Source organism: Ictalurus furcatus, chromosome 24 (assembly GCF_023375685.1).
Source record: "Ictalurus furcatus strain D&B chromosome 24, Billie_1.0, whole genome shotgun sequence".
NCBI lineage: Eukaryota > Metazoa > Chordata > Actinopteri > Siluriformes > Ictaluridae > Ictalurus > Ictalurus furcatus.
The window spans coordinates 12,735,458-12,749,975 of record NC_071278.1 but is presented as its reverse complement, the minus strand read 5'-3'; the positions used below and the strand labels follow the sequence as shown (position 1 = coordinate 12,749,975).

Sequence of the window (14,518 nt, the reverse complement as noted above, 5' to 3'; positions counted from 1 at the left end):
ATAATAATAATAATAATAATAATAATAATAATAAGGAGAAGAAGAAGAAGAAGAAACCTCACCCCGTCGTCCAGGGTGTCTCTCGCCTTGTGCCCTGAGTTCCCTGGGATAGGCTCCTGGCTCCTCCGCGACCCTGTGTAGGATAGGTGTTATGGGAAATGGATGGATGGATGGATAATAAACAATAATCCTCTACTTTAGTAAAGAAAACAATTATGACAGTATTGTTGTGATAAAAGCGAGTGGTGTCCACTGATTAAATGCAGTCTTTCTTCATTGTGGAGAGGGAGAACCCAGATATTCCCAAAGTTTCTGATTCCAGTTTAAAGTTTAAATTCCAGTTAAGCTGCTTTATTTTAGGGGTTTAGTGAAGGCGGGTCATTTTTGACCCTTAGGGCAAGAGGAGTGTACATAACCTTAAGACTACACAAGGGATAAAGTCCCCGTGACATGCCTTAAAAATGTGCAGTGTTATTCGATGTGTTGAGGGGTGGGACAAATTGAGTGGTCCCTCCCCTTTTTAAATAGCTAGTAGCAACAGCCTGAGCAATAATGTGAATGGATTCAAGCTACTTACAGTTGGAAAAGGGAATAAAACATGCAACCGAACGGCCAAAGAAAGATTTACGACTCGCACTTGCAGATATGATTTCTCTCGCTCAACCACTTCAACAAGGTGATTTTTATATTGTTGTGGGCGGGACACGTCTGATTCTAGAGAGTATTTGATTGGACAATCTGAAGCTGAAGTGCAGAGTGATGTCATCAAAACTGCAAAGAGAGAGAGAGAATTTTGAATCTGCTAAATGTGAATTTTGTCATTGTTTTGGAACGCACTAGTTTATAGATAACCTTAAGGTTCATACTAATATTCGTACTAAAATCCACAAAACTTCACTGGGGCCTTTAACTATGGTGTGTCACGTTGTGTCGTGTTGTGGTGTGTTGAATCATGTTGTCTTGTATCATGTGGTGTTGTATCGTGTTGTATTGCATCATGGTGTGTTGAATCGTGTTGTATGGTGTGTTGTAACGTGTTGTATTGTATCATGGTGTGTTGTATCTTGTTGTGTTGTATCATGTTGTGTGTTGTAATGTGTTGTGTTGTATCATGTTGTGTTGTATCATGGTGTGATGAATCGTGTTGTGGTGTGTTGTATCATGGTGTTTTGTATCGTGTTGTGTGGTGTTGTAACATGTGTTGTATCGTGTTGTGTTGTATCTTGTTGTGTGTTGTATCTTGTTGTGTTGTATCTTATTGAGTGTTGTATCAAGTTGTGTGTTGTATCGTGTTGCGGTGAGACATCGTATTGTGGTTTGAGCCAGTTAACGCAACCTGGCAACCGCTGTCTCAGTGGGCGTGGCCGCATTGAAGCGGATCATTTCCGGCTTTTGAGCTCAGTTCCTGTAGCGGAGGCAGAGTATCGCGGAGTGGAGCGGAGGGAGAAAGAGAGAGAAGCGGAGGTGGCATGGCGGAGAAGAGCCCTGACCCGAGCGGCTCTGTGGCCCGGAGGTGTCCCGCCCTGTCTGCAGCTGACCGAATACATTCAACCATAAGTGCTTCGTTGTCCAAGTGGGTTCGCCTTAACGTCGGCGGCACGTATTTCCTCACCACCAGGCAGACCCTGTGCCGAGACCCCAAATCGTTCCTGTACCGGCTGTGCCAGGCCGACCCCGACCTCGACTCCGACAAGGCGAGTTAACCGCTAGCTTTCCGCTCGATAGCTCACGCCACTGCTCTGAACAGAAAGAACAATACTCTTCATTTTTAGTTTATCAGTTTTGTTAGCTCGCTTTATTTTTTTTATTTATTAACAGCTCGCTTTATTTTTTATTTTTTATAACTTACAAGGACAAAATAAATACATTCCGGGACTGATGTGATGGCGATAACGGTGTGTGCAGAAATGTTAGCGGTTAGCTAGCGGTTAAACTCCAGCACCACTCAACAACGTCAACCGCGGATTTGATTAACTGTTCATTCATGTCCGAGTTAAATACACACATACTCCACTTATTATTATTATTATTATTATTATTATTATTACAGAAACTCGAAAACCGAGCGACATTTTAAACGCATGTAACTTTAGCCTGCTTGCTAACACTGGCGTTAATGAGTCAGTGACTAAGTGCTAACTTGTTTAGACTTGTTTAGATCAATAAAAGTCTCATTTCTCTTCTTTCTTTTTTCCACAGCAGTTTAAATTAAAACGAACTTTAAAGCCTAGACATTCAGCAGCTTGCCTAGACTTTAGTCTGAATAGATTAGTTAGAACCAGCAAAGTTGTAAACTATTATTTATATAGACCTACGTCATTAAGGGTGCCATCGTTGTTTTTTTTGTGTGTGTTTTTTTTTAAATCATTACATGTAGATGTAACAGAATATATGTCAAATAAAATAATATATAAATATTTAATCCGCGTGCTTAGTGAGAAAGTGTATCAAGTCGCTGAGAAAACCCGTTTGGAAAACTGGCTTCCGGTCCGGAATATTTGTTCACGTCCGGATACGGTCCGGAAGTTTGTTTACGTTGTGGTGTGCCTCCTGTCAGTCAGTCATTTCATAAATGGTGGCTTAGCTTGGTCGGTTTAAAAAAAAAATTCAAACTGTTTTCGTGTTTAAACGTTCAAATTAACAATTTATTAGTGTATTATTAATAAACAAGTCCTGTTTAACCAAGGTTTAAATGCTTAAAAAGAACCGACAGTGTCTTCCTCCACTTTTTTTTTTTTCCCCTGAGCTCGTCCATAACTCCATTATGGGAATTTTTGTCTCGTAATGTCCAATGGTTGCACACTGCAAAATCTCACCGGAAGTAGTACACGATCCGGGTATTCCTCACCTACTGAGAATTCGGACATACTGCCCCTCTGTACAGCGCTGTACAGCCCCCAGCTGTATGTTCGCATGCGGTTTGAGACACTGCACTTGTTTGTTTTAGTGGCGCGAGATGGACACCGCTTATCGCTGAACTACACAAGTCAGGAGAGTGAAGAAGACTACGTTAGCACGTATTCAATTCAGTAAACACAGCTTGTCTGAATTTGACTCGTGACACTGTTTCCGAATCCGGCTCTGAAACGTGTAACGTTAAATGAAGCAAAAGAGCAGATTGTGAGATGATTTTTATTTTTTTTCTTTCTCTCAGATCTGGAATTATTCACGTGATTTCCATCCACCATGATTGAGTCAGGATGTAAAATGGCTTGTTCTAACCTTTTCAAGAAACCTCTTAAAATTTTCCTTTTTATCTTTCGATCCGAACTCTAGGATGAGACAGGCGCGTACCTGATCGACCGAGACCCCACGTACTTCGGCCCAGTCCTCAATTATCTGAGACACGGAAAGCTGGTGCTCAACCGAGGCCTCGCAGAGGAAGGTATGATGGGAATGCTCTGGTCTCCTCTCTGGATCTGCATGTTTATTTTGTTTTGTTTTGTTTTTTCCCTCCTGGGCTCTCAGTGAAGGCTTTCTGTTTATTTATTTGTTGCACATTGTGTCGATTGATCGTTAATGACCTCTTATTGTTGACTAGGTGTTCTGGAAGAGGCAGAGTTTTATAACATCACCTCGTTGATAAAACTAGTGAAAGACAAAATCAGGGAACGGGACTGCAAAACGTCTCAGGTGAGTAAAGTGTGTGTGTGTGTGAGAACAGATGGGAATTGAGTATGTTATAGAGTGGAAATTTCTGCTGTTAAGAGCGACCACCTCTCTCTTAAACAACGTGGTTATTTAAAGTAAAGTAGATATTATCTCTAACTATTTGTTTTAGACGAGATTGTGTCCGTGTATGTTGATTGATCTAGAGATAATGCTTGTATATACAGTAGAGCTCCTTTAAAGGTAAGAACGGGTGCGTCTCAATCAGCTCCTGAGTTCAGTAGTTCAGAGCACCGATCAGGGTGTTGGCCATTTTAAGGGCTGTCTCAATCCCAAAATCCTTCCAGTACACTGGAACGTTCTCTCCTTTAAAAAAAAAAATCTTAAAAACCAGGGAGCATCGATGCTCACTATGTTCCCTTACTGGAAATGAGCATCATGTTTTCTGAAGCCTCTCAGACCGGATGAACTCCCGGCCAACTTCGTCTACAAATGTACGCAGCTCGTTCTCGTCGTTGTGGCTTTTAGATTCCTCACACTGTAGATGCGGTTTGTTTGAGTCAAACAAATGTGAAGTGTTTAATGATTTTTAAAAATCCACTATCCAGCCTACGACGCAAATTTCTTTGACATTCAATGTCAGAAAGACATCGGTCCTGCCTGATAGCGGTGATGTTTTACAATGCGAGTACGTAGTCCTGTCGCAGGAAGTCGAGTCATCAGTGTAGTGAACCAGGGTCGATGAGTTCCGGGTTTTAGTCGAGTGCAGTGTTATAGCACAGGTTTCTGTTAAAGCACTCGTTCTAATACGTTGCGGTTTCTATAGCTTGTAGTGACAGTTTCCGAGAGATTTACGAAAGGAGTCTCCAGTGTCAGTGTGGCGTAACAGCGTGTAGGTTTCCAGAAGAAACGGCCGTTCATAGCAAATCATCCTCAGACAACACTCGGTCTTTTTGAAGCGCTCGTGATTCAGATCTTATCATTTGCGCAGGCTCGGTGTGTTCATGCCAGTCTGTTGAGCTCAGTGGGTCAGTTAGCGCAGTCCGCCCACCAAATTTAGCCTCCTGTAGGAGTAGCACTGGAATGCTAGCGTGCTGGGGCTGGAGGGAACGATTCAGCACCATCTGTCTACACATGAGTTCACCACCAAACACCGCAGCCATGATTTTGGACCAGAGGTGCCATTCATCCTGACACGCGAGAGTAATACCGCTTTTTGTTTCTTTCCAGCTTCCTGTAAAGCACGTCTACCGAGTCCTCCAGTGCCAAGAGGAGGAACTCACTCAGATGGTCTCCACCATGTCGGACGGCTGGAAGTTTGAACAGGTAAGCGCAGGTGGTGGTGGTGGTGGTGGTGGTAGAGGTGGTAGGGGTGGTAGGGATGGGCGATATGACAAAAATATCATATCACGATACTCGAGGACGATGCGTATCACGATATATAATTCAGCTAACAAACAGTAGTAAAATAAACAAACAAAAAAACAAACAAACATTAAACTGAGGTTTTTTTTAATGCCTACAAATTAGTGTTTGTGTTTTAAAAAAAAAAAAAAAAAACCCTTTAAACCTCCTGAAAGATCTGTAACCTGAGTGGGGAAAAACCACACCTATCAGCGAGGCATAAACGTGCCGGAAATCGGAACGAAAGAAATGATGACGAGGTATGAACCGTGTACATAAATGTGCTATTAACGTAAAGACGTTTATGTTTTTAAAGTAAAGCGCTCTGGTTAGTCACATCAGTGTGTGCCGAGTGATACGGCGGCTAGATTCGGTCACCAAGAACAAAAAGAAGAAATAATTATATTTTTAAATTTAATTTAGTGTAGACATGTAAGATAAAGCTATACTAATTAAAATAATCTAAAAGTTATGTAAGTGTTAAACATGACTAAAGATAAATGGTACAGAATCACAAACAAAAGCGTAAACAGTTGTTTTTTTTTTCTTTTCTCTTTTCTTGGTTTAACTCTAATTTTGAAAAAGAAACTCGAGCCCAGTTCTCTGATGGCAGTCCAGTTTGCAGTCTCTTGACCTGCAATAGTTTCTAAACTGCCCTCTGTCTCTGGGTGTGGTATTTCTTCTGGAAGTGTGAAGTGAATGAGCAGCTGTTCGTTCAGGATCAGCAGTTCGTCCGCCTGTAGCCGCGGCCTACAATCACGTCTTTCTCCTCGCTGTAAATGTCTCATGTTTTGTTGTTTTTTTTTCCTTTCCTCCTCCTGCATCAAATAAGGAATTTTGTCAGAAAATCACCAGGCTGTGTTTCGGCGTAGCAGTGCAGAGCACGATGGGTAAATAAACGGAAATGGCTGCTGGTTTAATAATGTTTATAATTCCGTGGGAGAATAAGAGTGCGCGATGGTTAGTGCAGGACTAATTCATTCCTCTATCGACCGCTGCAGGGATTCCCTCAGAACGACGAGTTAAATCCAAGTAATATTTATTAATATTGTACAAGTAATAAAAGCTAAATCCATCGAAACCGTTCATGCTGCAGCCTTTTATTGTGAGCTCATGAGTGGAAAGCGATGGAGTTCCTCGTGGGTCGTGGCACTTGATAAGAGTTCACCGCCTGGGGGAGATAAAATGACGGTGTTGGACAAGGTCCTATTATCCGTATATGGGATTGGGTGAGTGATTAAGATAACGACTATACCTTTAAATAAATATGTAAAGTGTGGTCACGCTACAGCACCACACTCTGTTAATCCCAGCCTGGTGTTTGCTAGATACATTATTCTTCTTGTCTAAAGGCATCTTTATTTAGAAGTCTTTAAAATTACTTCATCGATCTTTTTATTTATTTATTTATTTTGTACAGTTGTGTGCAAGTGTTTGAATAAGCCAAACTGAACTTATTTCTTTTACGTATTTAGTATGGCTTTACATACGTGTGTGTGTGTGGATATATAATGCAAAGCACGTTCCCGGTACAGCTCATTTGCATTTAGCGACGCCCACAAAACTTCATAAAAGGTCAAATGCAGAGACCGCCTGGAGCACGAAATGACTAGTAAGGGTAAAGTGGAAGTTGTTTCGACTCACTTCTGTGTCAGTAAAAATATTTAAATCTGTTTACGGCTCTGCACGGACAGACCGATGCCCTCAGGAGCACGAGTAGGATACGAAGGTTTTTCTGCGTTTACGGGATTTGAATATAAAAATCGGTGTGTAAGGTGCAGGGTGATGTGAGGACATGATCTCGGTACCGTAATAAACCGTGTATACGATACCCACGATATCTCAGAAAAGGGTATCATGAGAACTGGTTCTAAACTGATTTCTAAGCAGAAGCAGCTGATTTGATGTTAAAGTTCTGTACTGTTTTTTTTTTTTTTACAGTACAGAAAAAAACTGTACCTTTTTTTTTTTTTTTTTTTTACACATTGTATTTCACATTAACAGTGATTTTGAATCTTTAAAACTGTAAAATGTTTTTCAGTGTTTTAAAACTTTTAAGGGTTTATTTTGAATACTATTTCCATTGTGATGTTGTGGTGACCTTGGACGGTTGGCGGTACTCTCGGGCCATAAAAACTGACATTTATTTATTTTTATAGATATTAAAAAAAATTAAAAATACATTCATTATTAAATAGCTTAATGAAAACAGTTATTTCTAACAGTGTTTAACAACGCTACTGTATTACTGGCAGTTTGTGAGCAAATCGATTAGAGTTCGACTGATTTATTGTTTTTTTCCCCGGATTAATCAGCACCGATAACTGATCACTGGAACTAATCGTATATCGGCAAAAATCCACACCGATAGTGTTTCCTCTTTGTGGAGCGGCTGAGAAGTGTGTCCGCTGTCATTATACTGTGCGAGAGCGGCCTCTAGAGGTGAAATATAAACAATCACTTGATTAATTTTGTTGTGTTATTTGAAGTGTTTTTATTATTCATTTTCTGGGTTTTATTTATTATTTGGAGTGTTACTTTTCGGTTCAGTTTGGATGTATATCATTTATTTACTTTAATGTTTATTAATAGTTAATATACATTAATATTTATATATTTATTTAGTTTAAAAAAAAAACAGTACATTTTCATGGTAAAGTTAGTACTGTTTAATTTTCTACTAAAGTTCAGCAGTATTCTACTGTTATATTTTCATTCAGTATCAGTTTTAAAAGCTATCGGTTGATTAATTGGCCAAATCAGTTATCGGTATCGATAAAATCCACAATCAGTCGACGTCTAAAACTAACGCATGTCGTGAAGTGTGTTGTGTATTGTAGAAATGTCTTCAGTAATCGGGATATGAGACTCTTTGCCCAAATCTAGTCTTTGTGTAGGTTTCTGATCAGGACAGGACGAACATGGTCCATATGAATATGCGTTATCTCAAAGGCGAGCGGTTGGACGTAGGATTTGTATAGAATTATTATCGTAAGCAGCCGGTGAACTGATTTAGATTTTGGAAAAGATCCAAACAACGTCAAATGTGTGAAATAGTTTATTGCCTATAGACATGAAACTAGCCCATTAACTGTTTATCTGAAATACAGCAAAGCGTGACGACACCCACGGCTTCCGCTGTGTTAACTGTCTTCTGTAAATATAAATAAATAAATAAACAAACTGGTTATCTGACCCAGTTTGCACTCGACGTTCTCTGTGTCGTTCGCTCCCGTTACTGCAGGATGAAACCCTCTGGTCTCGTACCCCGAGGGAGAAGGGTGAGCTGCTGTGCCTCGGAGTCACTTTTTAACATTTAAATCAGATTAGTTTGGAGGTGTGCATCACGCCCCACTCAAACACAAAACCTACCATTTGTTTGTCCACGTCGGAGTGGGCTACAGAAGTATTCGGTTGGTTGATGAGACGTTCGTATAGCTTGTTTCTTTATAAGATTGTCAGAAACCCGTGCTTTGTCCTCACTCATTAACGGGCTGTGCCGATCTAATTTATTTTTGTTCCTCCAGCTGGTCAGTATCGGCTCCTCGTACAACTACGGAAACGAAGACCAGGCGGAGTTCCTCTGCGTCGTGTCCAAGGAGCTGCACAATCAGTCGTACGGCACAAACAGTGAGCAGAGCGACAAGGCTAAGGTAAGCACACTGCTACGCCGCTACACACACCTGAGACGATTTGCAGATAGTATCGTGGCTCACTGGTGGATTCATCATGTAAGTCGTAAGATTTAGAAAACGAAATGGCGTGGTGTTTATCACGGCGACGTCACTGTTCGACACAGCGTTCACGAAGTTAAAATATTATTTACATTTTATAACGAGCTTAACCTTACTGAGTTAACTGTATTTATTAATTCAGTTAACAACGAATTAATCACAAAGAAAAACTGACTGAATGCTAATCACAGCACACTCGTAACCAGCTTCTGGTATTGTTTTCTGCCATAACGATGAAACGCGTTCACGACAGACATTGCATATATCTGGCCACACCCCCTTTTTCCCTCCGAGATGAGATGCACGTTTAATCGATTTCCGAGTAAATCTTTCACATCGGTGTAATACCGTTTAGAGTACATCTGAAGTGCGAGCAAGAACGTTTTCCCTCGTTGCATCCAGAATGTTCCGTCGTTTACAGACGGGCTCGTGTGCCGAAACGCTTTCAGACGTGGTGCCTTATAATAAACACTCGTCCTCTGTGATAAAGTTCTAAACAGCGAGTATCAACGCACACAAGCACGCACGTGCGCCATGTTGACCGTATAACAGATTCATTCATGGAGAAGAACAATCGTGATAGTGTTAATGTTGTATAAAAGGTGAGGATTTCAGCCTGAGGGATTGCTCGCGGTACTTCCTCTTCCTTCTAACACTCCTGATGAACACGCAGCTTTAGAAGAAACCCAGCTTTTATTCGCTGTGTAATTCACTAAGTTCCGGTGTGGGTCGAGCGACGGCGCCTCCTAGAGGAGGACACGCTCACATGCTTAGTGCAAGTGTGAATACTTTCCACCTCCGTGCCTCACCTCCCCTACCCCAGGATCCAGCCGTGAGAATGTTTTCAGCACCTTTTTTTTTGTTTTTTTTTTTCCTTCAAAGTCTGAACTCAACATAAAATAATATACACTAAGTAGGAACCATTTTGTTCAAAAGTGTAAATTCTGCATGTGTATGGAGACTTTTGGGACACCCTGTAGAATTTTAACCTTTTATAAGAAGTCCAGGTCACGTCTATTTATTTCGTTCTTTATTTTTTTAAGTCTATGAATGTTCGACAGTTTCTCAGCAGTGCCGTGAGACTTTCAGCTCATCCAGAAGACATAGTTAGTGCTGGAAAACCTCCTCAATATTTCAGCGCTTCATCCAGCAGCAAGACCGTCTTGTCCCCGAAAACGCCCTCGCAGCCATCGATTTCACTTCAGCTCTCCTCTGCTCTGGCTCGTTCCATCCCATCGTTAATGTTTAATGCCATTCTCATTATACTTCATGTTCTTGGACAGAATAATTGAAGCATTTACGATTCAGTCGTTCTTTAGTGCGCTCGCATTTGAATGCCTTTTTGTTTAGTTTTTGCGTGTTAAATTTATTTAATGTTCGGTTTCTGTCTTACTTTAACAGATTCTTCAAGAACAAGGCTCTCGAATGTGACTGTGAAGCGAGCCGGGTCCTACACAGCATGACGCACGGGATCAGGAGAAGAAAAACCGGCGAGACGGAAGAGAGGCTGTTCATATCGGAGGGGTTTTACTTTTAAAAAATATTATATAATTGCTTTATGTTCATAGAAGAAACAAATCAGGAATATGCATGTCAGTTTCAAGCATAAAAACAAAGGGCAGCATTTATATCATGGTCCAGTTTCCTCAGGGTCTCAGCTCGACATTCTGAACACCAGTCATTACGTCATCCGCTCCAGTGAGCAGTTTCTTATTCCGAGACGAAATAATAAGTGTATGATTTAAAATTTTGTCACGGTGATAAATTCGCTGGTCAAAAAGCGTACAGTTACCGTGTTGTGCATTGGAGGTGTTACCATGGAGACCGACGCGTCGGTGTTCACCAGTGGTGTTTTCTATATAAATGCTTACAAAAAAGACATTTTTTCTCTTTCATTATGATTTACTTCAAGGTTACAGTAACAACCAACTGATCTTTTTTGTTTTGTTTTTTTTTTTTCTGAAAGAAATACAATAGACGTAAATGTCGAAAGGCGGTGCTGAACTTCGTCTTCCAATGTTGGATTCGTTCCAAACGTTTTGCTATATATATATATATAATTTTAACTTTTTTCATTTTGAGGAGAGCTTCTCTTTTTTTCCAGTTTACTTGCATAACTGCAAACTTACATTTATTGTGACCTTTTTTTATTATTATTATTATTAAGTTATTTACCTTTTTTTTTTGTTGCTGTTTTAAAAAAAAAACTGCTTTATTATTATTGACGGTGACTGTTATTAGGTAGTATTTTTTATTTGAATATTTTTTAAATGTTTACTGACAGATGACACTTTGTATAATTGTGTCTAAAGTATGATCACACTAGGGGTGTATACAGTAGATGCGAAAGATGAAAAGGATTCTGTCGGCGCTATATAAAGATGCTTACATGCTGTTTTGGTAAAAAAAAAAAAAAGTTTTTATTGAAGTGCATTATATTTGGTGTTGGATTTTTTTTTTTTTTTTTTTTTTTTTTTTTTTTTTTTTTTTTAAACGGTATCCATATACCCCTAACCGGCGCCACGGCGTAGTTTATCATCGTAACGAATCGTAACCTGAAACCTGTAGCAGTATGCAATCGAGGTTTTTTTTTTACATTTTTTTTTTACATTCATCTTAAGATTCGCAGTTGTTCGAGTCAGTCCTGTTTTTTTAAGTTTTAATATCAGTATGATGTTTTCTGATGCCGTTGCCTTTACGTAATACACAACCAACAAAATGTCTGAATTCCGTTGCGGTCTGGGACACGCGAGCGAACCGCTTTGCTGGGCTGCAAGTGTATCTGTATATAAATAAATAAGTAAATAGACAGTCGTCACTAGTGCACGCTAACTTTCCCTACGTCTGTCTGTCTTTCACACGCAAAGGGCTTTTAAAATCAAGGAATAAATATGAGGTATAACGCTCGCATGAGGTCCAGGCGACCTTGATCTCGATCTCTCTCTCTGTACAGCCTGATCAAGGCTATGTTTACATGCCTAGTGTTTTTCTAAATTAAAAAAAAAACAAAAAAAAAACTTGTTTTTGTCCTTTCACGTTTACATACACGGACACCGTGGCACCATAGCGTAGTTTGTCGGATTTTAATACTTCTGTTTACGTAACGTCCCGTTCTCGCACTAGTTACTGTCCTGCCTGTGTCTTGGCAATCAGAGAACCTTTTGGTCCTCACCAGTGGAGCGATGATTACAGCTCACTGTACCAGTGTCTTGTGATGCCTTCGTTCGCCGAGGCTGGAAAGTGGCGCTGTACTTTTCTCCCGAATTTGCAGGGAGGTGTAGCCTTCCTCACACGTGCACTCCGGCGCCTTGCTCCCTCTGCACGTCCACCCATGTCAGTTCCCCAGGAGTCTCCTCCTCCTCCTCCTTTTTTTGCGTGCAATCTGTATTTTTTTTTAAAACGAGCAGAAACAGGCCCAAAATGGCGTCTGCTCCACTTTGTCACTGCTGTTCCTATATTACTCTTAAAATGGTTTTTTTTTTTTTTTTGTATTCATATTTTTATGCTTAAAATTGTACTTCTTGTTGTTATTATTATTATTATTATTATTATTATTATTATTATTATTATTATATGTACTTGCAAGTTAACAACTTGGGGAAATCCATATGACGGTAATGCTAGATCCAGGACTATCTTAATAAAAACCTTGTTGAATTGCAAACCTTTTGTGGCGCGTTTTAACACAAAGCTGTTACGTGTGACGAGATCAAGTCGTTCTCTGAGGAATAATAAGAATGATTAGAATAGGGTTTAGGAAATGGGCTGAGATGGTCATGTGGTGAATTAAACTCGCGTCTTTTTGTCAATACAGCTGAAATATTAACCAGCGTCCACACCTCTTCCCTCCTTAGAGCAGAGATCTGTGTAGGACAGCAGAGGGCATGCTTAGACTGCTTTTAGACTCTAGGCACTATGGGTTATTATTATTATCATTACAGCTCTGAGAGCTCATACTGCTATCAACTGTTTAATGAGCAACTCTTGCATTTGTTTCTAAAGCAGATTTTAAAAGTAAAGAAAAACTTGTGAAAAACAGTGCTAGTCAGTTTTGGTGGATATCCTACAGGCTTTATGATCGTGTTCCAGGTCGATAGTCTACGAGACAACACAATGTTTATATCTTTATTTATTTCAAAAACAAAGTGCTAATTTAAGTACTCAATGAAAAGGTAGGTCTAGGGGAAGTTCATTCCAACACCTGAGCGCCCAAAAGAGAGAAACCTTGATGCACGGTATTCTTTATACTGTGTGAGATGATTGTACCGGTCGAGCGGTGCTGGAGGTTCTGAGGGAGTGGGGTGTGATAAGTGCTTTTAAGGTAAGGTCCATTTCTGGCTTTGTAGGCAATCGGGAAGCCACTGGAGGGAGTGTAGCTGTGCTCTGTTAGTGTGGGTCAAACCACAAAACAAGCCATTGGTTAAACGAAATGGTCCATAGACCTCTGAGACAGTGTATAAACTGTGTATTTGAGTGGACAACATTTGTCTCGTACCTCCAGGCCCACACCCACTGCGTGGTCGGAGTTTGCATGTTCTCCCTGTTTTGGGGGTTTCCTCAAGGTATTCTGCTTTACTCGAACAGTCCAAAGACCTGTTGTAGGCTGATTGACATTTCCAAATTGTCCGTAGTGCGTGATTGGTTGGCAGACCGTCCAGGGTGTCCCCTGCCTTGTGCCCAGAGTTCCCCAGGATAGGCTCCAGGCTCCCCTGCGTCCCAGTGCAGGATCAGCAGTACGGAAAACAGATAGCCAGACATGGTACCAATGACACCCCTTGTGCAGTATTGAAGCCAGAGGGAGTTTTTCCTTGCCAGCCTTACCTCTGGCTTGCTCATTAGGGATATATAAATTAAAAATTTGTATCCGGAATTGAAGTATTTCTGTAACGCTGCTTTGTGGCCATGTCCATTGTCGCTATACAACTAGAATTGAAGCCTAAAAAAATCTAAGTTAGTAGAATTGATTGAGTTTGCGCAATAGGTCAAAACTTGTGCCAGACCATGAGCAGTAGATACAGTGGGTCCGCGCCTCGTCCACCCGTACCACTCGCGCTTCATGCTGGGAGCACGGATGCCGAGGTGTGTTCCCTGAACTTAATCTGGCTCGAACTACTGCGTTATTTATTAATATGTAAAACGATCAATTGCAGACATTACTGTACGTTCTGTGCAAATATATTGTTTTCCTGTTGAGGCTCTTGACGTGTTCTGTAGCAAATCCACGTCTTATTCTGCGAGCAAACCAACATTAGTGAATGCGGTGATGGCACAGACCGAGGCGTCGAACACTAGCTGGATTTCATAACTATTTATTGTTGACTGTATGACCTTAGTGGACACTTGTAGTTTGTTAAGGTTGGTCATTCACTCCAGCAGCAGAACAGGCGGTGCATAAACCAGCCCTTCTCCATTCAGATGTGTAACTTACTGCAGGTGACGGAGGAAAACCGAAGCTCTGAAATCTTTTCCTGACAGCAAAATAACCAATATACTTGTGCAAAAATCTATAGGTCATTTATCATCTTGCATATGAATGAAGTACTACCACTTTGAGCTAGCGTTCGATGCACCATCTTGAGTTCAGGTAATATCCCTCTGCGTGCGCGCTCCCAACAGAAAGAACGACTGATTACAGGTGGACGATAGGCGACCCGCTGTATCTACTCTGCATGGTCAATTCCACCAAATTTAGGCTCCAAAACTGCACAATGAGAGTCAACAGCACCATGTTGTCCACTCATATACTGAATGTATAGTCATTGCTTGAGACG

General features: G+C 40.7%; 1 protein-coding gene across 1 annotated transcript; it reads left to right on the top strand.

Moving 5' to 3' along the window:
- Positions 1-1,117: 1,117 nt before the first annotated feature.
- On the top strand, positions 1,118-14,047 carry kctd5a (potassium channel tetramerization domain containing 5a). The gene is made up of 6 exons (XM_053612604.1): positions 1,118-1,694; positions 3,277-3,385; positions 3,542-3,633; positions 4,840-4,935; positions 8,541-8,666; positions 10,149-14,047. Exons 1-6 carry the CDS (start codon positions 1,470-1,472, stop codon positions 10,176-10,178), a joined length of 678 nt encoding a protein of 225 aa, XP_053468579.1. The 5' UTR covers positions 1,118-1,469; the 3' UTR covers positions 10,179-14,047.
- The last annotated feature ends 471 nt before the right edge of the window (positions 14,048-14,518 follow it).